The sequence below is a fragment of the Haliotis asinina genome, chromosome 2 (assembly GCF_037392515.1).
Source record: "Haliotis asinina isolate JCU_RB_2024 chromosome 2, JCU_Hal_asi_v2, whole genome shotgun sequence".
Taxonomy (NCBI): domain Eukaryota; kingdom Metazoa; phylum Mollusca; class Gastropoda; order Lepetellida; family Haliotidae; genus Haliotis; species Haliotis asinina.
In genome coordinates, this window is record NC_090281.1 from 59,064,710 (window position 1) to 59,091,718 (window position 27,009).

Sequence of the window (27,009 nt, forward strand, 5' to 3'; positions counted from 1 at the left end):
TTTACAAAAATTGGTCATCTGCCTGTGCTGACTATTCATTCAGTGACAGTAAAGTGCTATTGCCCGCGTCATGGCTTGTCATCCACAGCAAGATTCAACTGCCTGTGTCGCACCAAGTCAGTCACATCAAGTTCCAACTGCATACAGTCAGACACAGCAAGGTCCAACTGCCTGTGGTACACCCAGTCAGACACAGCAAGGTCTAACTGCCTGTGGTATGCTCAGTCAGTCACATCAAGGTCCAATGTCCAGTCAGTTCTGTTTGTCAGTCTGTACTCTACCTTTTCTATTTGATGTTGCAGAGGTTGTAAGTCATTATTTCCTTTCACATTACCCTCAGAAAGCACACAGGGACAAGCTGGAGTTGTAAATGGGGCAAGTGATGCAGATGAAAGCAATGAGACCAAGATCACATAAACCTAGACCTCCATTACCTACTATTTTGCTAGCTAGGTTAACTAGAAGCAGATGTGAAGTTCATGTAGGAATTCCAAGAAAGTGCGGGAAAGTATGGTTCAGAGTTATGGACAGATACAAAATTTAGCCATTGGCAGCTGTTTCCAGGCTTGTTTATGAGAAATACCCATTGTTATCGCCATGTGTTTAAACAATACTAGCCGAACGGGAAACTCAATTCATATGGTGAATCATCATACCATGTGATATTTGATCCCATCATATGTTCATATGGTTGAAGTGCCTGGAAACAGTGCAGTTTTTATCTGTGTGAGAGTCAGTTGTGCATGAGTGCACTATGGCTGCAGCGATTCCATTATAAGGCAAATGTGACACATGATGGGTAAACAATACAGTAACATATCAGTGGTAAACAGGAACAACTGTTTATGGATAGACACCTATACTGAACAGCATAAGGAATGCAATTTTCAAAAAAGTGTAATTTCATAAAAGTAAGCATTCATGTTTAAGTCTTCCATTTAAAAACGTTAGCGTTTCTTTTCCTGTGTGCTATATTTTATTCCTATGGATACAATGTTAGCATCTTGGCTGAAACATTGCGTCTATTCCACTGAAGAAGTTGTCTATACAAAGCCATTCCTGTTCATCATACCACCGTTGGATAGCCACTAAACGAAGTTAAGTCATTAGTTGATGTATAACACATTGTAGTCAGTGAAACCATGACATAAATGTGAACAGTTGTAATTAACACCATTGACCATTATATACATTACTATCAATGTGTATTCTATCATGATCAGCAAATACTGGATTATGATTGGATAACCAAAGTCATTCAGAGGTACAGGATCATATTAGAGCGGAGGGGGATATTACCGATGGGGTGGCATTTACCGATAATACAACTAAATCTAATTTTAACACATATACATGTACACTTTTAACACATGTACACATACACAATTAAATTATTAAGTACGCATGACACAAACTATGCTAGTCCCTCTTGTGGAATAAATCATCGCCTGTCAAAAAGAGCGTATATTCAATCCACAACTATCGATGTGTCACACGACTTCCTTGAGGTCCCCGCCTCTTACTGACATTATTATTCATGACCTACATTCTTGCTAAGCCAGTCATCTCTCCCAATAAGTGGGCTTTCCAGCCAGTATTTATAGATCAGCCAACCCATGACACCATGCCGATGCCATCTTTCTGTTCTAGAATGCAGTCTTCCAGCCCTTTTGCAGGGCCATTATGGTCTGTATCGATGAAGCCCACTACCAAATACAGGCGAGCGGCATTTACCGATGAGACCATGACAAACTGATTGAAACTGAACCATTTACGGAACATCCAATCATGATTGAAAATAAACTAAGTTTATTAACTGACTTTGAAACATTTGTTCTATAGACATAATTATGTCATAAATTTGTGATAATTTGGATAAAATGCTAAAAATAACAGGAAAGCCATGTTCACATCATTTGAGACAAAAACGATGATATGTAAAGATTTTAATACGAAACTGCATTTACTTCCTAAATATTTAACCACATGACAGTAAAATATATTTTGATTAACAAAAGAAAAGACCAGTTAAACCAATCACTATTTGATTGAACTGAGAAATTATTTTACAAATGCTCAGTAAAATAATATGAAAACGTCTCTCTCTCTCCCTCTGCATAGTTTCTGGGGTTTACTGCATGACATATATTGATTTACCAAACAAATATAGTTGGTAACTAAATAACCGAAACCGCATCATCTTAAGTACATATTTATAGGATACATAATGTTTCAATATGCAGGTACAGTCCACTTTGCACATGTAGATCTACCAAGTTGAAAAGCAAACGACACACCGGTGTTACAGCAGGGAGGAATTTTGAAAGAGACTATAATGCTCCTTGGTCACATGACCACCGCAGTCACATGATCACCACTGGCACAACAGTTTGGCTGCCATGGGCAGACTGCAAACTGCTGTTGTTTACTAATATTTATAACTTTAATTTATGTTATCAGCTGGTTATCGGTAATAGCTGACAAATATGATTGGTAGACCCGACCTTCATCGGTAAATGCCTCACTTCTCGGTTCCTGTTGGCGTGCAGTGTTTCAAGACCACCGTAACTAATATATGCACAGCTGGAACCTAACTGTTTAGGGTTTGACTAGAAACAAATCTGAGAGAAGTGGACGTGGAAACACACCACAATTTCAGTTACATTTGAATATTCCCTTAGTCCATCGGTAATACCCCCCTCCGCTCTGTATACCTCTGATTTTTCGTTACAGTATGTAATTTTTTTTAAATATGAATAATGGTTTGGTTTTAAATCAAATTTAGAGCTATTATGATTTTGTTATATGCCTCTGATTTTCCAACACAGTGTGTTTATCTCATAATTTGACTATTTTCTTACCTGATACACAATGCCATTTAGAAAGAGATCAAATGGTAGCATATGATATTTGGAATTATACTTTCTTGGTGAGGTAAAGATTTTAAAAGTGACTCAAAAACAGCTGCTGTGGCTGGGTGGGTTAGACGGCTGACTTTTTAACCCCTGCAAGAACAAAATGAGTTCCGTCCATCTTGCTTTCTGTACGTCATTGCATCTGCAATACTTTGTCCGAAGCATATCACCCAAAATACTTCTGATACAACTTGGTACACATGTTAAGCATGATCCCTAGATGTGATTTTTGAGGGTTAGTCTCAGATACGAATTATATTCTTTTGCGGTTTCCTTGGAAACCTGCCTTAGGCTGTGACTATGAGGATGTCACCTTCTCGAGAGCAGATCTCCTAAACTGTATGTGCTTGCTTCATCAAACTTGGTACATATGTCAAGCATGATCCCTGGATGTGCCCTGGGGGAATATTTTATTTTTCATCAAAATATTGTTTGTGTTTCCTTAGAAACAAGTCCGACCTGGACTGAATTTGGTGGTAGTGTTCTTTTCCAGAGCAGAACTTTACAATACGCTCCTTCCACTCGTCCATATGTACACCAAAACATTGACATACTGTAATAATCATAATTAGTAGACATATTCATGAAGAGTATTTTGCTGTTGTGGGGGATATTTGATGACTTTGTCTTCTTGTCATGCTGGCGATTAGGTGCCCGACTCTGAGCAGTAGAGAGGGCGTTGGTGTAGTCAAGTGGTTTAAGCATTCACTCGTCACATTGAAGCTCCGTGTTTCACTCCCCACATCGGTTCAATGTGTGAAGCCTATTTCTGGTATCCTGGGCTGTGATATTGCTGGAATATTGCTGGAATATTGCTAAAAGTGGTATAAAACTAAACTCTCCCACTTAGTAATAGAAGTAAGAGAATTGTTGCTTTACGACTGACAAATCCTAAACGTAACATGTTACATTATTCCACCTGAATTCCATTGTACATATTTCGCCTTGAAGTTCGTGTAAAAAAACTGCATTCTAAAACATTTGAATTTTGATGAATATTCAGTTCCATTGATTGCAGGTAACTATTTCATGCTGGGTGCTCTATACTCAAGAAAATGACAGCCGCAAAGATGTATGTTTCCGTAATGTTTTCCACTGAAATGTAAATATGGCTTTCAAAAATGTGGCTCGCGAATAGAAATAACATAAAGTCAGTTGTCATTGCTTTTTTGGTTAGTTCTCAAACAGAAACTTGGAAACTTAGAATTAGATTAGTCAGAACCCTTGGTTATGGAACCACTAGAATTGTGTTTTAACATTCAGATGTGAAACTGTTGACAGGAAATGGAAGATAGAAATTATCTATAATCACACAAATTAATTTGTTGTGTTGTAAACTATAAGGAAGCTTTAATGTTGTGATAGACAATGCCTCAGTATTCACATGTGAAACTGAAACCAGTGTATACTAGAGAGTTGATAGCATGGTGTGCAGAAAGGTTATATCACTAAAATAACCTTGTCACACACGATGATGATTGATTGAGTCTAGTTTTACGCCACTTATCATGCTTATGCAATATTCCGGCAATATCAAGGTGGGGGACACTAGAAATGGCCTTCACACATTATACCCATGTGGAGAATTGAACCTGGGTCTTTGGTGTGATGAGAGAACGCTTTTACCACTAGGCTTCCCCATGATGATGATGATGATGGTGGTGGTGGTGTTAAAGTACTCAAGGAAATAGAACTAAAATGGTTTGGGGCATTTATTTTTACACAATAAAAGATTGATTGTTAAATATCCTATGACTATCGTTTTTCCCAATTTTTGTTTTTATTGCTTTTTGGGACCCGTCTAAGTCCCGGGGTAGAATAGGCCTTCAGCAACCCTTGCTTGCCATAAAAAGCGACTGTGCTTGTCGTAAGGCGACTGATGGGATCGGGTGGTCAGACACGCTGACTTGGTTGACACAGGTCATTGGTTCCCAATTGCGCAGATCGATGTTCATGTTATTGATCACTGGATTGTCTGGTCCAGACTCGATTATTTACAGACCGCCACCATATAGCTGGAATATTGCTGTGTGGCGTAAAACTGAACTCACTCACTCACTCACTCAATGCTTTTTATGATGTCATCTGAAATTGATAAGTGTTTTGTAGGGCAAATTGTTACCATTTTGGTACATAGCCCAAGATCATGACCTCGTTGCTCTCATCTGCTGACCTGCTTTATCTATGAGTCACCACAGAAAGAAAGCTCATCATCATGAGTCCTACTCATCTGATTTCCTTATCAGAGAACACATGCTTGAAAATGGTAGAGGTATCTGTATACCCAAACCTCACTATTGAACAATAAGGAAGTTGATCAACCATAAGGACTTGTTATTCCTCATCAGAGAATGCTTTAAAATAATTATTGCAGGTTGACAATTAGAGTACACCACAACAGGAGGAGCCTGTTTGCCCACTAATGTACGCCTAGCATTATTTTATACCACATGTTGCATGTGAATGGAATAGTTTACACATATTAAGCAGCATTTGAGTAGATGTGACCAGTGCCAATATTTAAGGCATTTAAACAGTCTAAGTAAACTTAGTCTGTGTCTTTCGTGACACTCCACCACTGAGTCTAACAAAACCTGGTAGAAGGTCGTGTCAGGTAACCTTTGAGCAACCAATGGCCATCCAATCAAACGCGAGACGGATAAATAGATATAACCAATCAGACAACGGCTACTATTTAGGGATTGGAGGGACTTTCAAAATATTCAGGTCACTGGCACAGATCTCTCCACAAACAAAAATCTGCATATAACACAGTTATTTGACCTGCAGTATATACACTTTGGGGTTTCTGTTGACATGGTTACCATTAGCTAATATTTCTGCAAGCTGACATCCTTGAATATTGCCAATAACACTATTTTCAGCAACTGTTTACTCACTGTTGTCATGGTTGTATGTACGCCATATGCATCACCCGGAAGTGAGCGTACGCTAAATAGCATTCGAAATCGTTCGGGTACGAACTTTTTCGAGATAAAAATTTCAAAAATGTATGTTCTCTTTTGCGCTTTGGTAAACTGTGTTCTGATTGGTCAATCCCAAAGGTTACCTGATGCAACCTCCCATAAGGTTTTGTTAGAGTCAGTAGTGGAGTGTAACGAAAAGTACTGAGAATAAGTTTACTTAGACTGGGCATTTAAAGTCCCTGTTACAGAGGATGCTGGCCACTCTTACCTATTGTCATTACAAATGTTTGTTTTGGTAAGAGTAGACTCTTGGAACTAAGAACAGCAGCTAATTCTTTGTCTGTGTGGAAACAGCATAAAACTAAAGACACATCCCTGTTTCACTGCAGGCTGACATCCAGAACAGTATCTGTTGTGCATAATACTTCCTCTCTGCTCTTGTCAACTTGCATTACAAATGGGTTTTTTGGGGGTAAATCTGAACTCACTCGGTATTTCAGATCACAAAGGCTTGTATTTCTAAAAACTGCCATCATGTGTATACTGTCACTGACAGGGGCTTTGTGCTATATAAAAGGAATGGAATATAACAAGATCATCACAGTTCATTTCAGTACAAATTCAACAATGCCCACTGTAAGCATCACATTAACAGTTGCACAGAGTTCAAGCCAACAGATGTAGACAAAATGAGACAAAAAACGCAAAAATAAAAAAAATCCTGTACTATTATATACTGTCCAAACCTGTTAATGACTGTACCTTCCTTGATGGAAGTTTCAAGGGTTTCAAGTCCTTGTGATTCAGATCAGCAGCTAATTTCAATATGGAAACGATATGCTGGCAAACAAGGATAAGTTGAGTACTGATTGACAACTGATCCATATTAGCATGTATGAGTGCCTTCCACTGGCACTTGACATTGTGAGCGAAGAGAACCCAGGTTGTTTGAATATTACCAACTTGCTGCACCAACCATGTGAGAGTCCTATGAGCAGGGCGTGTGAAGCAATGTGCAGAATCACTTTTATTGTCATGCAATCTACATGCACTAGCCCACATCTGCTGTCCCTTTCACAAACCAGATGGGTTCACTCAAAGCTGTGCCCTGCCTACGTACGGTCTGACTTATCCTTGTTTGTCAGTAGGACGCAAGACACATGCCATGTTCACGCCAATTGGACATGTATAATTTGTTATTCTATGTAATTCCTCTATTCTTCTCCTTGCAGCAACCTACAGAGTCTGATGCATCTGCTCAAGGGAAACATTGGCACAGGGATCCTGGCCATGCCCATCGCTGTGAAGAATGCAGGATTGTGGGTAGGTTCATTGACATCTGATAGCTACAAAATATATAGGCCTGGAAAACATGTCTTCTTCACAGGTTTTATAGTTAACTAGCAGTGACCTCCATGCTATTAATGAGTCATCTATCTTATTCCTTACTGGTTTATTTCATGTGTAAATGTACTTGTCTTCCGTAGACAATGTGTTTTTCAGCGGTTATTAAATGCACACCATCCGAGCATATTTATTTTTTCCGGAGCAAAACTCTAAAACCGTTCATTACTTCTTCACCAAATTTGACACATAGATAGGTCTAGTCGTGTACTGGTGCCTTTTGATAGTTTTGGAATTTTGAATAAAATGTTTTGGGCATTTCCATGGCAACAAGTTTGACTTTGACTGAAATTGGAGGTAATGCGGGGGGGATATTGATGACTGTGTCTTGTTATTTCTATTTATGTTTAGCAAACTGTACTGATCCTGGCAACCCAAGGACAGGTCTTTCCTTGGATTTCTCTGTCTCATTTGAATGCCATGTGTACACTATGTCTACTTCTAGGTAGGGACCATTGGACTCCTGCTGATCGGGTTAGTGGCCGTCCATTGTATGCACCTGCTGGTCAACTGCAGCCATCTCCTATGTCGCAGGTGAGTAGGCATCACAAGTGTTCTCAGCGGTGAAGCTCTGTGTTATATGGAGGTGTATAGCTCATCATGTTATGTCATTTATACCACAGTGTATTCTTATGTTCGTATGTACCCAAATCTGTTCATTTTGTGAAGCTGGTATATAGTAACAAGTTTAAAGCTTGGTCCTTGCTTATCCCTTGCCTAGTCATCTCTTTGCAGTTGTGTTGAATGTTGGATAGCCTTGCTAGTTGTGTTACTAAGATACTACTGAACACTATGATAATGGGTTAACATGTTTCTAGTTTTATCCAGCTCCGGTCTCCTGCTCTTGGCATTGAACATAATGGTAAAAGATTCTAAGACCAAGTTATTTGCTGGCTTTCCTTCTGGAATATGTTCACACTCTGTCATGGAATGAAATGAACATTTTCTGGATCCCAACTTTGCATTTTCAATGATAACAGTTCCTCAAACAACTTTTTTGGTGGAGTGCGGAAAGTTTTCAAATATCAGAAAGCTGTTGGCTATTAGTAAATCATAAATGCGTACAATTTATATTTTTGTGGCAATTTTGCACAATGATAAAATTTGCAATTCATCTGTCCATTTTTGACTCAAACGGATTGTAGCATAAATCTCACATTGCTCATTCAAGTGTATTTGGAGCTGACAGGTTTTCTTTACTTTTCAGGACATCAAGTATAGCATTAGATTATGCAGATGTTGCTGAGATTTCACTAAAAACAGGACCACAATCACTTCGTAGGTTTGCCAAAGCTTCAAGGTGAGTGGTTTTAGTTGTTGTAAACTGACTGGGCTTACAAGGCTATACATCATTCCACACAAGCATCCAGACTGGCTTCCAGACTGGCTTCCTCACTGGCTTCCATGCTGGCTCCCACAGATGAGGGGCAGTGGAGTAGCCTAGTGGTAAAATTATTTGCTCATCACCTCGAAGACCCAGGTTCAATTCCCCACATGGGTACAATGTCTGAAGCTCATTTTCTGGTGTCCCCCGCTGTGATATTGCTGGAATATTGCTAAAAGCGGTGTAAAACTACACTCAATCACTCAATCACTCACTCACTCACTCACTCACTCGATGGATGTTGTATAAAAAGAAGATACTAAATGACCTATCACTGACGTGAGTTTAGTATTCTGTTCAATACCCTCCAACATAAAGTGGCAGAAACTGCCTATTGTGTGATGACTTTCAGCTTTACATGAGTCAAGCAAGGTCTAGTACCGCTGTGACAGGTATTATCATTGGGGCATCATAACTGTAAACCTTTATGACTTTGCACTTATGATATTACACTAGTGTAATCTTGTTATAAAAAATTTTACACTGTAATATCTTCCGAGGATGAGTAATAAAGGGATATCTCCTGACATTCTTAGTTACCATGACATCACAATCAAATGACATCACTCATATCTCTGTCTCTGAAGCTGGTAACTTTTTCTTTTGACATTGAGGACACTAATTAATGTAAACTCAAAACAATTGAAACAGTGGAGTAAGATGATAAATAGACTCTCTCCTTGATATCTGTATAATAACAGGAGTAAGTATCAGTTTATATTCCTTGTCAAACCTCAAATGGTGTCAACTTTCATTAGTGAGTGTTGATATTTTTGATAACAAAAGGCACAGCGGTGAGATTCTTTACATATGAAGTCCTGTTCTTAAGCAAAGTTGGCCTGCTATTAGAGAAATATCCTTGAAAAGCATAAACCATGTTGAAGGCTGTTATTTATTGAAAAACCTTTTGTCAGTTGTGGACTAAATCACAGCTTTGCAGATAGTCTGGTGGAGTTGCCATGTCGTTTGAATTTGTTCAGACTGTTTTGCTTTTACTGATGAGTTGTTGTAAGGTAGATATGATGTATGGTCTATGTGTGAACACCCAAGGAAACCATCCAAGGGAACACTGATGATTACAGTGTTCCCTTGTCTGGTTTTAGTTGAACAATGCCTCCAGGAAAGACCGACTGAGGACAGTGTGGTGTTTCAGGTACCTTGTCAATGCCATGCTTATGCTGACCCAGTTTGGCTTCTGCTCGGTCTACATTGTCTTCGTTGCCACAACTGTGCAACAGGTAATGTGATATATTGTACATGTAACATACTTCTCGCAAAACATTTACCTAAATTAAAATGTTGCCATAGCAAAACATTTACATAAATTAAAATGTTGCCATAAATCCAGTATTCGTGGCTGAAGTCCACATTTTCAAGGAAAGTCTTCTTTGGTATGACTAATATATTATAAGTTGTACCCATTATAACATATTTAACCTACAAAAGACAGGAACATTTAGTCTGCTAAGATTCTTCGTTTGCCAGAACCACCCATACCCAAGTGAGTGCTACCACTGAAATGCTGAAAGTCTAACACCTGAGTCACCTGTTTTATTGCCAGGGACTAAATTCTGATCAACGTGGCATAGTTATTCAACACTTCAGGACTTTTCATGCTAAGACATCTCACAAATATTTTCCATATTTTTCCCTTTCATGCACAGTAATATGTTTTCAGACAGGTTGTTCAGATGGTTAAAAGAGTGTATATATATTGAGTGTTGAAATATGCAAGTCAAAAGTTATCGTGAATTAAGATGCTACTACCTCGATACCTGGTTATAAACATTAATGTATTGCACAGGTAGTTCACCACTTTCATAATACTGATCCTGGCATCCGAGTCTACGAGGTGATCGTCATGGTTCTGCTAGTTCCGTACACATTCGTGAAGAATCTCCGAGCCCTCGCTCCCTTCTCCGCCTTTGCCAACCTGCTCACCATCACAGGCCTTGGCATCATATTCGTCTACATTGTCCAGGGCCTGCCTAGTGTGAATTCCAGACCGGCATTCTCCTCCTTCGCTCAGCTTCCCCTCTACTTCGGAACGGCAATATTTGCTTATGAGGGGATTAGTTTGGTAGGTGAAACAGTTTTAAACCTTTCAATACTGTAACCTGCAGCCTGGTGTGTGCTTCCGAGTCGGGTTTGGTAACTTAATAAGTTTGGTAGGTGAAATATTTAAACCCTTCAGGACTGTAGCCAGCAGTCTGATGGGTGCTTACAAGTTTTGTAGAGGTGACTCTGTGAATCAGTGAGTTAGGATCGGTGAGGGGATAACTTTAATCTGTGAAATAGTTAAACCCTTCTTGACTGTAACCCAAACCCTTTGAGGACTTTCAACCTGCTACTTGTGAATCAGCTGGTTGGATCTTGTGTCTTGGTTAATTTTATGTATTCAAGCTACATCCAAAGCTGCTCGTAATACCAACCTCTGGTTCATATACTGACTACAGGGGCAGTGGTGTAATCTAGAGGTTAAAGCGTTCACTCGCTACACTGAAGACCTGGGTTCAATTCCCCACATGGGTACAATGCGTGAAGCCCATTTCTTTTGTCCCCTGCCGTGATATTGCTGGAATATTGCTAAAAGCGGCATAAAATCAAACTCAATCACTCAATCACTTTACTGACTTAAGGCATGTTTATGACTGACTACCATGTTAAACCACATGATGTTCTGATTGTCAATGTATTGTGCCGATTGGCCAAGTGTGTTTCACGGAAAGTTGACTGTGCCCTTTGATTAACAGTTTCTAGTTGAAAATATGTGACTAGTCGACCTCAGGTCATTTGACAACATACATGTAAAAATTAGCTAGAATATTGCCAACACTTGTATAAAACATGTCCACTCACACCCCTGCAGGTGCTCCCTCTAGAGAACAAGATGAGGAACCCCCAGGACTTTGGTGGATGGACCGGAGTGCTCAACTTGGGGATGGTGATTGTCACCTGTCTCTACACAGCCGTCGGTTTCTATGGCTACCTCAAATACGGAGACGATGCTAAAGGAAGCATAACACTGAACCTGCCGACAGATAACTGGTATGTGAATTGTTTAACTCAGACAATATTTGAAAAATCTTTACTATTTGAAGCAAAGTTAGTCAGTATGATTGTGTAATTTATATTCTTTTAGAATGTAATGAATTTTGCTACATGTGTTGTTGGTAAAGGGCCTGTTCATATGTTTTGTTTGTCATGATGTTTAGTGTTGATCATTGTCTGACAGTGCTTCAGTGATCTAAAGTTATTTCAGTATGTGAGTTTAGTTAAGTGCTTAAAGCTTTGGCTCATCACCCCAAAGGCTCCTGTTTGATTCATCACGTGGATGTGTAAAGCCCATTTCTGGCGTCCTCTGCCACAAAATGCTGCAATATTGCTAAAAGTGGCAGCTCACTCAAATGTGTGTCTGAGCACCGTAGCCACTGCTCATCAGAAGTCACTGAACCAGCGAACCTTCACCTTACCCAAGACAGCTAAATGTGTGAAATCAAGTTTCCAATATGGTGACCGTGGTGGCCATTTTGAACAAGCTGCATTTACTGTTGTCCCACCAATCTGCTTTCACTGATGAAAGGTCATGTTTGTATTTAATTAGAGGGACATCACCAACATTTTGTTTAATCACATAAACTAACTGTATAAGACGTTGCAAAATCATCTGTTTAGTGTTCTTTTCAAATGCCTAAGAGGTCATTATTTTTGTTCCTATCATCTGTCTTTTGAGTTATTGTAACTGCCTATTCCAAGGGACAATTCAGTGTTCAGGTTTATCCCCTAGCTGTGGTTGAGTCATTTGTTCAGGATTCGATTCAAAGATCACACCATTTATGATTCATCATTTGTCAACACCCTCTGATCTTCAACTTAAAGACCACTTATACTCGTGATATGACACTATTGAGAATGGACCAATCTGTGGTGTATGTAAGTGCTAATGCTGATTCTGTTTTATGTCAGGCTGTACCTGTCAGTGAAGCTGATGTTTGCCATCTCCATCTTCATATCATACGGTATCCAGTTCTATGTACCCATGAAGATCATATGGCCTGTCATTGAGAGCCGCCTCGAGTCCCGAAAACTCATCGTCTACGGCGAATATCTGTTGAGAGTAGTTCTAGTGCTGATCACATGTAAGTCTACGTTTAATACCTGCAGAGAATATTTTCTAGTGCTAATCACATGTTAGTCTACGGTGAATATCTGCAGAGAATATTTTCTAGGGCTGATCACATGTAAGTCTATTGTTAATACCTGCAGAGAATATTTTCTAGTGCTAATCACATGTAAGTCTACGGCAAGTATCCGCTGAGAATAGTTCCAGTGCTGATCACATGTAAGTCCACAGTGAATATCTGCTGACATTATATTTAAAGTGCTTATCACATGTAAGTCTACGGTGAATATCTGGTGACAATATATTTAAAGTGCTGATCACATGTAAGTCCACGGTGAATATCTGCTGACAATATATTTAATGTGCTTATTACATGTAAGTCTACGGTGAATATCTACTGAGAACATATCCTAGTGCTGATCACATGTAAATCTGCAAATATCTGCTGAGAATATTTTCTAGTACTGATCACATGAAGACCAACTCAAATATCAGTTCAGTATAATTCTAGAGCTGATCACATGTAAGTCTATGATAAATACCTACTGTAAATAGTTCTAGCACTTATTATGTGTAAGTGTTGTCTGACTTCAGACCAGAATAGTCCCAAACCAAATGAGCACATTGTTTAGACAATCATAACTTTATGTTAATGTTCAGTACATTATATTTATAATCAGAATATTATGTTTGAACATTATGTTGACAGTTCATTAATTAAGCTGTCTTTCTATACATTATGTCAGCACAAAGCACTGCTCTTTCATCTTACTGTGTTCTACTTCAGAAACATCATACTATAACTGATGAAGTGTAGGCACATAGGAAAGCTTATTATGATTCTGCCTCATGGCTTTTCCATGCAACAATCTGTGTTTGAATAATAAATTCATGCTCTACAATATCATAAATGACATATTTCAAACAAACAACACAGGAAAATAATTGTGTGACAAATAAACTTATACACCTCTTTATCAGACACTAAAAGGTGGATGAAATCTTTGTCGACAGTGTAAATGATCAGTATCATATATATCTGTTGTCTTTTTTTTTCAGTTGCATTCGCAGTTCTTATTCCCCATCTGGACTTGCTTATCTCGCTCATTGGGGCATTTGCCAGCTGCTCACTTGCGTTGATTTTCCCAGCTGCCATTGAACTCATCACCTTCTCAGCAGAAGAGGAGTCTATATCTAAGATAATGTTTGTGAAGAACTTGCTCATCATGAGTTTTGGTGTATTAGGCTTCGCTACAGGAACGTATAGTTCTTTAAAGGAAATCATTGCAACATTTTGATGTTGATGGCTGTGTATGTTAGTTTATGTATGTGATTCAGAAGAGAATGTTCTTTCATCATATGATGTGAATATTTATACTTTTGTAAAGTTTTACTTCCATGCAAATCATTTGTATAAATGGCTCCCCTTCCATACAGAAACTGGCTGACTGTTTGAAATGTTTTATGGATGAGTTGATGATCTGGGACTCCTTTCACAAAGCAAACTGTACTAAGGTTAACCTAAACTCCCATTCTTTAGCACTGCACTAAGGTTACCTTAGTCTTAATGCAGTGTTAAAGAATGGGAGTTAAGGCTAATGTTAGTAAAGGTTGCTTTGTGAAAGGAGCCCCTTATCTGTAACCTTGTGGGGTTTTTTTTAGCAAAACCAGGTCAGGTGGACATGGGACTGTGTGATAGTGTGGACATTTTTGATACATCTTGATACATCAGTAGATTAATTAGCACATGTAGTGAGTGGTTTTTCTGGGTGTTATTTTTTTCAGTCTACATACAGCAATTTAGACTTGTCATGAAGTTTAGATGATGTTCATCTCAACTTTTTTAGTTACAGATTAATTATTGCCTGTATTTGATCGTGTCAGTTTGACAGCATTGAAAGCTTGTGGCCATTTCGTGAAGGTTCCAAAATGTACAGAAATTCTGTTTGTTGATAGTTGTTGCAAATAGCTTTTTAGAAAAATTGTTTTTCTTACTGCATTTTAAAATTTGCTTTTGTTGAGAACTTCTTTTATACTTTTAATTGCTTACAACATATGCATGGTGAGTGAGTATTGTTTTATTGTTTATTGCTTTTAGCAATATTTCAGCAAGATCACTTTGTGGGATGCCAGAATACTCTTTACACACTGTACCCATGTGGGGAAACATACGCAGAAGAGTTACAGTGCCATTATAAGTAGTTCATTGGTCATGAGGGAGACATGTTTTGATGTACCCTCAGTTTGTTTATGTTCCTTGTTACATCTGTTTATGTTCCTATATTTGTATATGTACATAGAGGGTACATCAACCCGAGGGAACTGTGAACAACTTATAATGGCAGTTTAACGTTTCTGCCATGGGCCTCAAGGTACCAGTGAACAACATATTTATCTTTTCGAACATCCTCAATGTTAGTTTTGAACTGTTTGAAGCATGGGTATCTGATCAGTATAAGGAGTACCAGAGTTAGGCAATTACCCAATACTAGATTTTCAGATGACAAAGAATCTAGCAGACAATAAGAAAACCGAATTTAGAATTATCTCCCTTCAATAGATTTGCATCACACGACATAGGTGTTTTCAGTACATCATACATGACTCAGTTATTCAAGATAAAGAATTACAAACATGACGTACCTAATGAACTCCCACAGTTTGCCATTCCCAGCATGTAGCATAGAAAATGTTATTCCCTCGTGCATTAATGATAGAAGAGGTCTGAGCCAATCGGAAAATGACATTTATGTGCGAGGTAAGGTGATGCTCCTTTGTAGCTGCTCAATTTGTCTTTATGGAGTTTTTAAGTTGTCTAGCCAAGACATGTTGGTGTGCCAAACTGTTGCACAATGAAGGAAATGTTCAGGTCGCTCCTGTAGGGCTGTAGTCCGTGAATGTGCAAAACTGTATGGTACATTTGGCATCTTCCAAGATTTCACATTTCAGATTTTTTCATTATTTTCTCCCCATACAATGTATTAAACATGTCATTTGCATGAAAGCAAGTAATATATTGATTAAACATGGAGTCCCACACATAGATGTCTGAAATGACCACTTTCACAAGACACTCTCTAAACTGTGGTATTTGTGGGGATGCAGAAAAGTTCACAAATTAACAGATATAAAAACATTCATTATGATCAGTGCTATTCAGTCCTAACTAGGAATACTATCTTAGGTGGTAGAGACGTTAGTAAAATCCATTGGCTCTGCCTCAGGTTTGTTACATCTTAAGATGCCGTAGCAATTAGTCAAACATTGGTGTGTCAAACTCTGATGTGTCAAACATACATTGTCAAACACAGACATAGTCTCCGTAAAAGCTTGAGCCTAGATTTTCGAAGCTCTCTAAGTGCTAAGATAGTCATGAGTTAATGATAATGAATGGAACTTACGACTATCTTATCGCTAAGAGAGCTTTGAAAATCTAGGCCCATAATCCCATTTCACAAAGGTCTCATAAGCCTAAGATCTCGTAACTTTTCTCGTACCATTTGCTCCTGGCATACTGTAACATAGGAAGTGCAAAAGCTACGAGAAAAGTTACGAGATCTTAGGCTTACAAGAGTTTTGTGAAACGGGGTCCAGGTCTCTGTGAATTCGTTCTTTGTGTATTGTTTTTAGTTGTGTACTAATACAATCTGTATATTGTCAAGGATTAGGCTGTAAAAGATGGCATTACTTGAGATTCACTCATTCACCTTCATGTTTTTGATACCACTGTATTTTGTAATTTGTGCTTGGTTAGTGATATAACGTCAGGCTTGTGTTTGTTGAGAAGAAGGTAGTCACTGTTCAAGAAATCCAAACCATTTCTTCAGTGATTTTGTGCATGTCAATTTCGGACAGCAGACAACATTCTGACTCGTCATCTGCCATTTCCTCAGAGGTCACTTCCTTAACTCATAGGTCACTTACTGAGTTCAAGGGTCGTTCATTCTCCAAGTATTTAGCATCATATTCCATGACTTTGAAATCTGCAGTTCTTTATGCAGTTATGAACTATTTTTTGTTTTTACGTTTTAGTGATAATACTTTTTTAAATTGTAATGTTTCAGGTAGGTTACAGAGCTTTTTTTTAACATTATGTCTTCGCATTTTGTTTTAATGCATTTTCTAATATATGCGTTCATTTTACAGTATTACTAATGGACAGATTTTGTTGAAATTTTCATTAAATATTTTCCAATAAAATGAAATACAAGTCCGTCTAGTCTCAAGTTTGAATGTTCCAGGGTAAGAAGATGTGTCAAAGTATCACTGTTTGTATTACTTTCAAAGATTTGTTTTGTGAGGAATGGTGCATTCATTATTTAGTTCATATAGCATTCATTGTTCTGTAATATGGGGAATGCTCATTGTTTGACAGTAAAGGGATACTCATAATTGCTAACTTAATGGTGTATTTGTCATTCTGTAGTGGAGCGAGCTTTCATTGTTTCAGTAAATGTAGTAAGCACTTGAAGATAAGTGTTGACTGACTTTCTGGATGTGGGTTTGAATCCCATATGGGACTCAACTTAAAAAAAGTAAAAAAGTAGTACTAGAATTTGTACTCTAAGAATGTGTAATGCCAACTATAACATGTTATTCTGCATTTGGATATGTTACTAGCACTCGCATTGATCAGCGGCTACTACTGACTTCTTTTACAGGTATGGCGCCATTTGTATATGTTTGTAGCACTCCCATTCATCACTGGTTACTGTTACATGTATACTCCATTCGTGTTAGCAGCACCCATGTTAATTAACACACTGAATAGAACTTAGATCATACTGATGTAAAGATGATCAATATTAGCATCAATGTGTTGCAAAATACTGAAACACTATTACAAGTGTCTGTACATATATGCATGAGTTATTCAGGGATTAGTAGATTCAATTTGAGCAAACGCATATTCTTAAAATTCATTTTATTGTTTTTGTTTGAAGTCATATCACAATCAAAGTGTCAGAAGGTTGAAATGAAAACTGAAATGTTTGTAATTGTATCTTGTGATGTTGAGAAATCCCACCTATATAGATAAGGTAAAATTCTCCCCTAATGGTATCATGGTCAATTACACATGAAGATCAAAGTCACAGCATCAACATACTTTAGACATGTGGATGACATTATGTGATGATATAAGGTCAGTATCCAAGGATTACATTATGTGTAACTCTACAAAATTGCATGTAGGCTGTAGATACATGTGTTCTGGTCCATTTCTAATGATAAAGGTATTCTGAGTGTAAATAACAACTGTATATATTGTGTTCTCATGAGGTGATGTACATAGTATCATGTAGACTGCCTTGGTCTTTCATTGCCGTGCACTTTGTAGTCTCTCAGCTGATGACTGAATGACTCCTTTGGTCCTCCTACATGGTTGTCATAGTGCATGTTATTCCTTTTCCTGGCGAGCTCCTAGCACAGTTTAATTTCAGTGTTCAGTTTTTACACAACAAACACTTCTTTACTTTTGAAAAAAGCATATTAATTAACAAAAGCACAGCAATCCTAATTTAATGAATCTTGCAAACAACGTATGCCTGCTCATCATTTCTGTACAACTTGACGATTCAGGTATTGCCATTACAAATTCAGTTTGGATGATGTTCATCATGAGTAATATGAAATAATGTGATCCTTGAATAAGAACAAATTTTGTGAGCAAATTCCAAAATGCATGAAATATTGACAATTCTGTAACTTTCTGCCTCATTGGCAACATAATCAAGTGACAGACTGATGTTCATTGGGAATTGAATGACAGCTGGGTTTTTCTGTTTTTGTTTTTTTTCATTTTGGTAAGGTCACTCAATAACTCCCAACTACTAGTAGTACATTTGGCAAGGTAAGCTTGACAGTGTGTCTACCAGTTCGTATGATGACTTGTCACTATTAGGTAATCAAATGGTTAAAAAATATCCTTCAATAGTTTGTTTTGTTATCTATCTTTTAGCATCTCAGGTGATGTGTCATCCTCCATTATGTTGCCATGTTGCGTTACTGAATCTTCTTTGCATCTTATTTCTTTGAAATGTTAGCGACTCATCCTTGTCAAGTAATGGGGCTGTCACACATTGTCATTTAGTCACTGAGGACCCAATGAACACTATGGTTCACCCTTATTTACTTTGAAACATCCTGTTTTCTCCATTCTCTGACATCACTCTATCACAGAAAGGGAGGTAATTCTTCAAACCATATTCTATGCATACCACTAAGAATACCATTATGTTGCTTTCAGCTAGCACTAAATTGATTATTATGACCTGTAAATATAGATGTGTTTCTGAACAAAATAACAATCATAGCACTAAATTGATTATTGTGACTTGTAAATATAGATGTGTTTCTGAACAAATTAACAATCATTCTGTACATGTAAATAATACATAGATGTGATTAGTGATATGATCCATGTATATATGCCAACATGCAACTGTGTCAGTAACGTACATGATGAGTTAGTATGTATGCAGTTTATATTTTGTTTCATGTTAGTATTGTCCAGTTTGTAAGGTTTCTGGATACCGAGGGTCTTGATTAGAGAGGTTCCTCAATCCAGCTGTGTACTATTATACAAACCACCTCACCATGTGCAACTACATTGGGTGATGTCATCTTCTCTAGATTTTCTAATCATAGTGAATGACAGACTGATCATGTTTGTTCCTGGCATTAGTCAGGCCAGTAAATCAGTATCTTGTATCCATAGAAACAGTATTGTAAATACAGAAGCTTCCATGCATACTCCATGTACAAGGTTGTCCAGCAGTTTATCTGCATTATGCTTGAACAGTTCAATGGGAATTGTTGTATTTTTCTGTCAGTTTACATGTAATACATCAGGAATGAATCTTTCCCGTAACAAAATATATACATTCAGAATGCTAGCAATGTATGAAAGGAAGCTCAAATTTTTGTCATTCCTGTTTCTTACAGTCTCCATAATATCTCTCAAACGGTTTGTATCAAATTAGTCATGCCATAAAATCAAATGTCTTGATGTGATTGAACAGTTGTACTGGGTAACCACATATTGACTGGGTATGTTGCAGTCAGTTATAAGATCTCTTATTATATGATCTATGCTGCATGTTATTGTGTGTTTCACAGTGAATGAAATAGTTTCAGAATTTTGTGGCCAGGGGACTTACTGGCCTGACTCAATTTTTGCTGAGGCAGGCTAGTGGCTTTTTCTACAAACTGGATCCACTCTGCAGATGTTATTATGTGGTCCATACTGCAGATGTTATTATGCAACCTACTCACCTTGTATGAGTAGGTCGTATTCTATGCTGGTACAACTTGTTTTTCTTGTGAATTATAGCAATTATCTTAAACCATCTGTGATGAAAATGTTCTGAAAATCATTATGATTCTTTTCTTTCCCTCCACTGGTTTACTGAGAGATATTTCTATCAATTTATACAGAAAACATATTAATACATAATGGAAAAAATTTTTGTTCACAAGAATATATATATGTTGAAGTCTTTGTAAATACTCAAACTTCAATGTAGAAAATTATTTTGCTTCTTAAAAAATCCTGGGATTACAATATTTAGCTATAGAAACACTTGTTGCAGCTGACTGTCAAGGTATTGTTATGGTTTAGAACTCACACTTGTGCAGTTGAGACATCTCTAAGTGGACTGGTTGTATGTAATTACTGAATTACATGTCAGTTGTCTTTCTATAAATTTTGGCATAGATTTGTTGAGACATCTTTTATTAGCTACTCATACTTGAAATGAATTAGAAACAAGACATAGTATACAACAAAATGTCATGGATGTTAACGTCTTCTTTCTTGTATCACAACCTTTCTGAGCTTTTCCTAGAACCTTTGTCAGGACTACCCATTCACTCGAAGAAGGGACAAGGAAAAACCCAGAAACGTTGTGATACAATAAGGAAGAAGTAGACATCCATGACATTTTGTTTTACACTTCAGTACCAACTTCTATAAGTCTCTCAAGAAGCTCACAAGACTGTAGTTTACAGGACTGTAGTTTTACAGTCTTGCCCTGATTTGTGCTTGCTTACTCCTGTGAAATATGTTGAGTTTGTCGCTTTCATTTACATCTTGTGTTGACGAAGTCCTACCATCACAAGTCTCATGCCGGAAACTAAGCAGGAGACACATGTTATATTGTGACTGCTTCTCACGAATACACTCGTATCAATTCTGGTCAAATTTTCCACTACCACTTATCTTTTAGCTACAACTGAGGCATTTCAAAACAAGTTTCACATGTTGGCATAACAGGCACAAGAAACAAAGTCTCCTGGCCTTTGTTACTGCCTTGAGATAACTGATTCATGTGCCTGTTGGCCAAGGTCTGATACTTGTTTTAAAATACCACGTATATCACAAGGAGATAAACTCGTAGGGTCAAATTCTACCAGAACTGATACTACAAGTATAATCGTCAAAGGCAGTCAAAATGTCTTATGATAAAACCACCTTGATCTCTGCAGAAGTGTAAACTATTTTTCACTGTGATGATATATAACATGGACACATGGGTTATTGAAAACAATGTCAGTAAAATCATTTGTAATATAATATGATTGATTGTCTTGTGTTTAACCGCACATATGTGTTAAGGAAGCGCACGATTCTTTTGTATCTCTGATCTTCAATTCTTTTTTTAGTATATAAGTGAGTGAATATTGCTCAATGCTGCATCTACAATGTTGCAGCTGTTTGCAGCTTAGTTTGTAAGTAGAGAGTTAGCAAAGTGATCGGTGGTACCTGGTGTTTGGAACTGTTCGATAGTTTGTCGTCTTCCAAAAGAGAACAGTAATGAAGCATACTACCTTTGGGCTAACAACCTCTTATTTATTGCATGGAGGGACGTTTGCCAATTTAAAGAATGCCTATCAACCAATCAAATGAAGGCAAGCTGAATCTTATAAAGACGAGTCAAGATTAGGTTTTGTGACGAGTAAACATGTATTTGCTTTTGTACCGACTAAAAGAGGTATTGCCTAGTCTGTTCGCAGTGAAAACGTATGGATGAATACTTTTTTGTCTAACTTCATGGGTACATTTTCACTGCAATCAGACTGTAGATTGGTTGTTTCAGAGGACGCACAATGACTCAAGTGTTCCCTTACCTTACTGTAGCGTTCTCTTGCAAATCAATCGCGAGCAAGACAAAACTGTGTCCAGGGACACGGATGCCACCACTGCTGCAGGAAGCATTGCTTACACTGAGTGTGTTCTGGTGATTAGTTTCAGCTAAACAAGTTCAATAAACATCAATGCAGCTATGAGATGCACACCTTTGGAGTCCCAGTGGAACACATATATAAGCTTAATCAATTCCGTTGAGTAGTTTTTGTGTAGACCGAATCCCCTATTTCACTACCATCAGAGAGAAATTCCACAAAATTAAGTTCAAATGTCTCTAAACATGAGAAGAAAACCTGTAAAATACACAAACAAAATATGAGATGCACACCTCTAGCGTCTCTATGAAAGATGTGTAAGCTAAATCTGCATTTGTTTTTTAGGAGAGGTGGATATAGTACACCCCTGTTGTATGGGACGAACAGGATGAGTAGAACCACATTGAGCTAAGTTCAAACATCTGTTGAAGTGACAAAATGAAACCGGATGAACAAGATATGAGATGTAAACCCTGAGTCTGAATGAAACACAAGTCACGATATGGCTGAGATATTGCCGATGTGACGTTAAATATTAACTCACTCACCGAATGAAACACATAGAAGCTCAATCAATTCTGTTGAGAAGCTTTTGTAGAGAAGCGGATGGACTTCGTCCTCTATAACACTACATTCAGAGAGAAATTCAACAAATTTTATCTAAGTTCAAATGGCATAAAACTTGAAAAAATAAATGCAATGCAAAATCAAAATATGAGATGCACACTTTTAGAGCCCTTATAGAGCACGTGTGTTATCTAAGTCTAAAAGCGTGAATTGGTTATCCGCAACCCATGCTTGTGAGAAGCGAGTGACGATATCGGGTAGTCATCTCACTCCTTAACGTCTTCTTCGGGCTGCTATATCTTTCGGTCGGTTCGCCCTTCTTTCAACCAAACACTGAATGGCCCGACCTGTGGGCGAAATACGCATTACGTCTTTAAGCGCACGTGTAGTAAAATCTCCAAATCATCATGATCGTCTTGAAAACAAAAACAGAACAAAAAACAAACAAAATATACCAGCAGTTTCAGGTGATACTGGATCAGGGTCATGCGAGGATGAGTGAGTGAGTGAGGTTGATTTTACGGCGCTTTGGGTAATATTCCAGCAATATCACGATGGGTAGACCAGATCTTTAATGGCCTTCACACAATGTACCCAAGTGGGGAATCGAAGCCGAGTCTTTCTCTTGACGAGCGAACATTTTAACCACACGGCATTTTAACCCATGCGATAATGAACAATCATTCCATGTCAGTCGGTAATTACAAACATTCACAAATATATACTGGGAGTGATTCGGCTCTTATTCCCCTCTAACAAAACGTATGAAAATTCTTAATAATGATGTCTGACATTTTAAATAGTAAAGCTGAAACAACTGGCTTACTAACTAAGAAAAATGCCCACACTGCACATTCACCAAAAGTGTGAATGTCAGCTCCGTTACTATCTTCCCTACAATGGAAATTATTTCTCCAGAATGGGAATCTATGGCAGATTTGTCGACAGTAACATGTTGGTTGACAATGATGAGCTGTTCAAAGCTGTCGTCAGTTACTGTCCACGGAAAGCACGATATTTTCAAAAGCGTATGCTTACCACGTAAGCGACGGGTGTGTTCAACCTAAAAACGAGACCACCTGTTTCCTTCTGTTCATAACCCATTAATCCCCGTATCCTTTCCAGGCGTCAAAGCCATGTCACTGCTAGCATATCTTCTCACCCACCCAGCTCAGGAATAAGAACAAGGACCTCAATCACTCGTTACAAACTTTGTGTATCTATGAAATCACTATCCCATCTGTCATTATGACTGAAGCAGCGTACCACACCCAACATGCACTCGGGACAGGTGATAAAATGCAATTACACTGCTGGTGTGAGGGTGGGATCATACAAAACCCATTAAGGGTCGCAGCAAGACAAAGCAAAGCTTTGGCTCTGGACATCATGATGGCTTGTCTACGTGTACTCCTAGTCCTTCTTGTGACTCTACCATCAGCCCAAGGCTTGTTCATCAAAGACATGCACTATATACAAAAGTAAGTATCGCCTTGACTATTGCTTTCGGTTTCTACATGTGTGTTCACACGGATCCACTTGATGGCACCACGGATTGTCCGTACTCTTTGTTTGTTGTTTAACTTTACAATCAGCAATATTTCAGTCTTTATAAAATCGAGTTTAAACCAGGCAATCCGGTGATCAACATCATGAACATCGATCTACGCAAGTGGCATACGATCACGCGTCAACCAAAATCTTACCACCCCATCCTTTCAGTCGCCACCCCAGCTTTTCAGTCGCCTCTTACAAGCATGGGTTGCTGAGAACCAATTCTAACCCAGATCTTCACGGGTCTATATATACTTAGTTGAATCGTGTGAATACATCTCACAGCCTAATGTATGTGCCAAGAAGAAAGGGGTGACTTGGTTAGAAGGGCCACAACAGTGAAGCGGTGACATTTCAGTCAGCTGAACTAAGTGGCTGTTAACGGTTTTAGACAAGTTAAGGTACAGTTACAGATTTTTATACCGCTTGTCATAATATAACGGCGGGAGAAACCAGACACCACATTCTACCAATGTTGGGAATCGGATCGGTCTTTGGAGTGACGAGCGGGCGCTTTTACCTCTGCCCCACCGCCCCTTTAAACAGTAAGAAGCTTTGGTAGATTAGTGCTAAGTAAACATTTCAACAAAATATGTTAGTAGTCTGAGGCCCATTCCAAGGAACACATCAAGGGAATCAACTCCCTCCATGAAAAGGACTGTGACCTGTCGAACCGCAAACGAGTACTAATTCAGTGAGTTAGTTTAGTTGCACGCCACTTTTAGAAATATTACAGTAATGTCAAGGCAGGGATACCGAGACACCACACACTGTACCTATGTGGGGAATCGAATGTTGGTCTTCAGTGTGACCAGCGAACACTTGAACCACTAGGCTACCTCACCACCCCCTGATTCACAGAGAGCATGACAACCTCCCAGTGCTTGTATAACGCGAAGCTTATTAAGGCCTTTTTGTCAAATTTTGCAGCTACATATTCCAAACACTATCTGCCAATAGCAGTATTTGGGTCAGGATATTGAGTGCCTGTACTCTGCTCAGCGTTGACCCTAAAAAGGTCTGCTTTACATTTTGTAGATATTACTGGCGTGCCCACAAGTAGTAAACGTTACGGCAATATATGGTCAGATGTGTAACCATAGCCTCTGTTTTTAAAATGGAAGTTTATAAGGTAATCAAAGTTAAACTTTGATGGATAATATGGATTGGAGTGGACATATAAACATAGCAACATATTGTAGTACCCTTTTCCCCCGATAACACGACAAAGCACATAAGATTCATTACGCAACAGGGAAAGTTTCTAAATGCACCCCTCATACTCTAAGACATTGTTGCTGAAAGTTGTTGAGTTCTTGAACGTAGGATTTACTATCTGAACCTTTTAGAAAACAGATGTAACCAGGCTCCAGTCCCATCCACGGTCAGTAATGGTCCTCTCAGTTTAGCATTTGCAACGAACATTTTGAATAAGAAGACAATGGATTCTCAAAGATCATTAGAAACATTAAATTTTGTCTTGAACTTTTTGATTGGAGTTTTGGACATTATAATAAAACTGTATTTTGCGCTTGTAACGAAAATGGACCCGTGAAGGTCCCGAGGTAGAACAGGCCTTCAGCAACACATCCTTGCCATAAAAGGCGACTATGCTTGTCGTAAGAGGCCACTAACGGGATCGGGTGGTCAGGCACGCTGACTTGATTGACACATGTCATCGGTTCCCAATTGCGCAGATCGATGCTCATGTTGTTGATCACTGGATTGTCTGGTCCAGACTCGATTATTTACAGACTGCCGCCATATAGCTGGAATATTGCTGAGTGCGCCGTAAAACTAAACTAACTCAATCACTGTAACGAAAATGGACTCAGGACATTTGGCGTTGAAACATTAGAACAGTATTTCCTTGACCGTTTGTGAATCGCGCTCAGACAACGCTGTAATTAACGTTCATATATCGTCATCTTCGTAAAACGGTATGCCAGATTTCTAACTTCAAGAAACACTCTTGAATAGTCGATAGTTTCAATGAATAACATCGCAGGACCATGTAATTTAAGACTTAAAAGTGTAAGTGATAAAGTCTCCCATGAGGGGCTTTCATTTCCTCATCAAATCCAGCGAGTTTGATGTGTCGGGGTCACGTCCACCTGTGACCGGGTGTAAAGACTTTGGAGTCAAATTTGGGTACACACTCTTTGAGTGTTGCAACAACCCCCAGTGTACCGTACATAACCATGTTCACTCAAAAGAACCCACGAGTCCTTTGTTATATGACCAGATGTGGTCACATAAATATGTGCATAACGCCTAATTGTGGTTACATCAACGTGCAGTGTACTGTGACTATGGGACCCAGTCCACCCTGCTGTGAATGGGAACCTCGTTAGGATGAAAAAAATCACAGTAAAACGCGGTGCGCCTAGAGGCAGCAAGATCTGCATACTCCCAAGTGAGTTCAGACTGATAATACGATGTGCCGTTGAGGTTGACATCCAATGATCGAGGGCACAATACTAGCGCCTTGAGAAAGCATTATACATATATACACATTCTACGTATTAATACATCCATTGATTACAACTGATTTCAGCCTTACAAGATGATCGATGACGGGCCTGTAATGTTCAAAATGAATATAGGTTATTCAAGATGCCTTTGAATTGGAACATATAATTGTTCCATAGTTTATCTGAACACGTTGTTGGACAACAGTTACAAGAATATGTATGATGCTTACACGGTTTGGCGACAGGAATACAAGTTTCGTACCAGGAAATTTCCCGTTCCATAACATTGTCAAATACATGTGATATATAACTGAGGCTAGGAGATGCTGCTAGATATTTCAGCGACTGAAAATTGACATCATCTGATCCAGTCGACAACGGTTCGTAAAAGCCTCACATATTTCCTTCAACGGATAGCATTCATTATACTTTCAAATTATCAAAGTGAAAACTTTCCCTTTCTCTGGACAAAGGATCC

The 27,009-nt window shown here is 38.5% G+C and overlaps 1 protein-coding gene across 1 annotated transcript in view; it reads left to right on the forward strand.

Annotated features, from left to right (window-relative positions):
• Positions 1–16,387, forward strand: part of LOC137274025 (neutral amino acid uniporter 4-like) — a 36,945-nt gene extending 20,558 nt beyond the window's left edge. The window contains exons 3-10 of the mRNA XM_067806982.1: positions 7,075–7,165; positions 7,692–7,780; positions 8,454–8,546; positions 9,784–9,868; positions 10,435–10,710; positions 11,500–11,678; positions 12,597–12,769; positions 13,813–16,387. Of these exons, the coding sequence (XP_067663083.1) occupies positions 7,075–7,165; positions 7,692–7,780; positions 8,454–8,546; positions 9,784–9,868; positions 10,435–10,710; positions 11,500–11,678; positions 12,597–12,769; positions 13,813–14,051 (1,225 nt within the window). The 3' untranslated portion in view covers positions 14,052–16,387. The remainder of the gene's footprint in view (positions 1–7,074; positions 7,166–7,691; positions 7,781–8,453; positions 8,547–9,783; positions 9,869–10,434; positions 10,711–11,499; positions 11,679–12,596; positions 12,770–13,812) is intronic.
• The last annotated feature ends 10,622 nt before the right edge of the window (positions 16,388–27,009 follow it).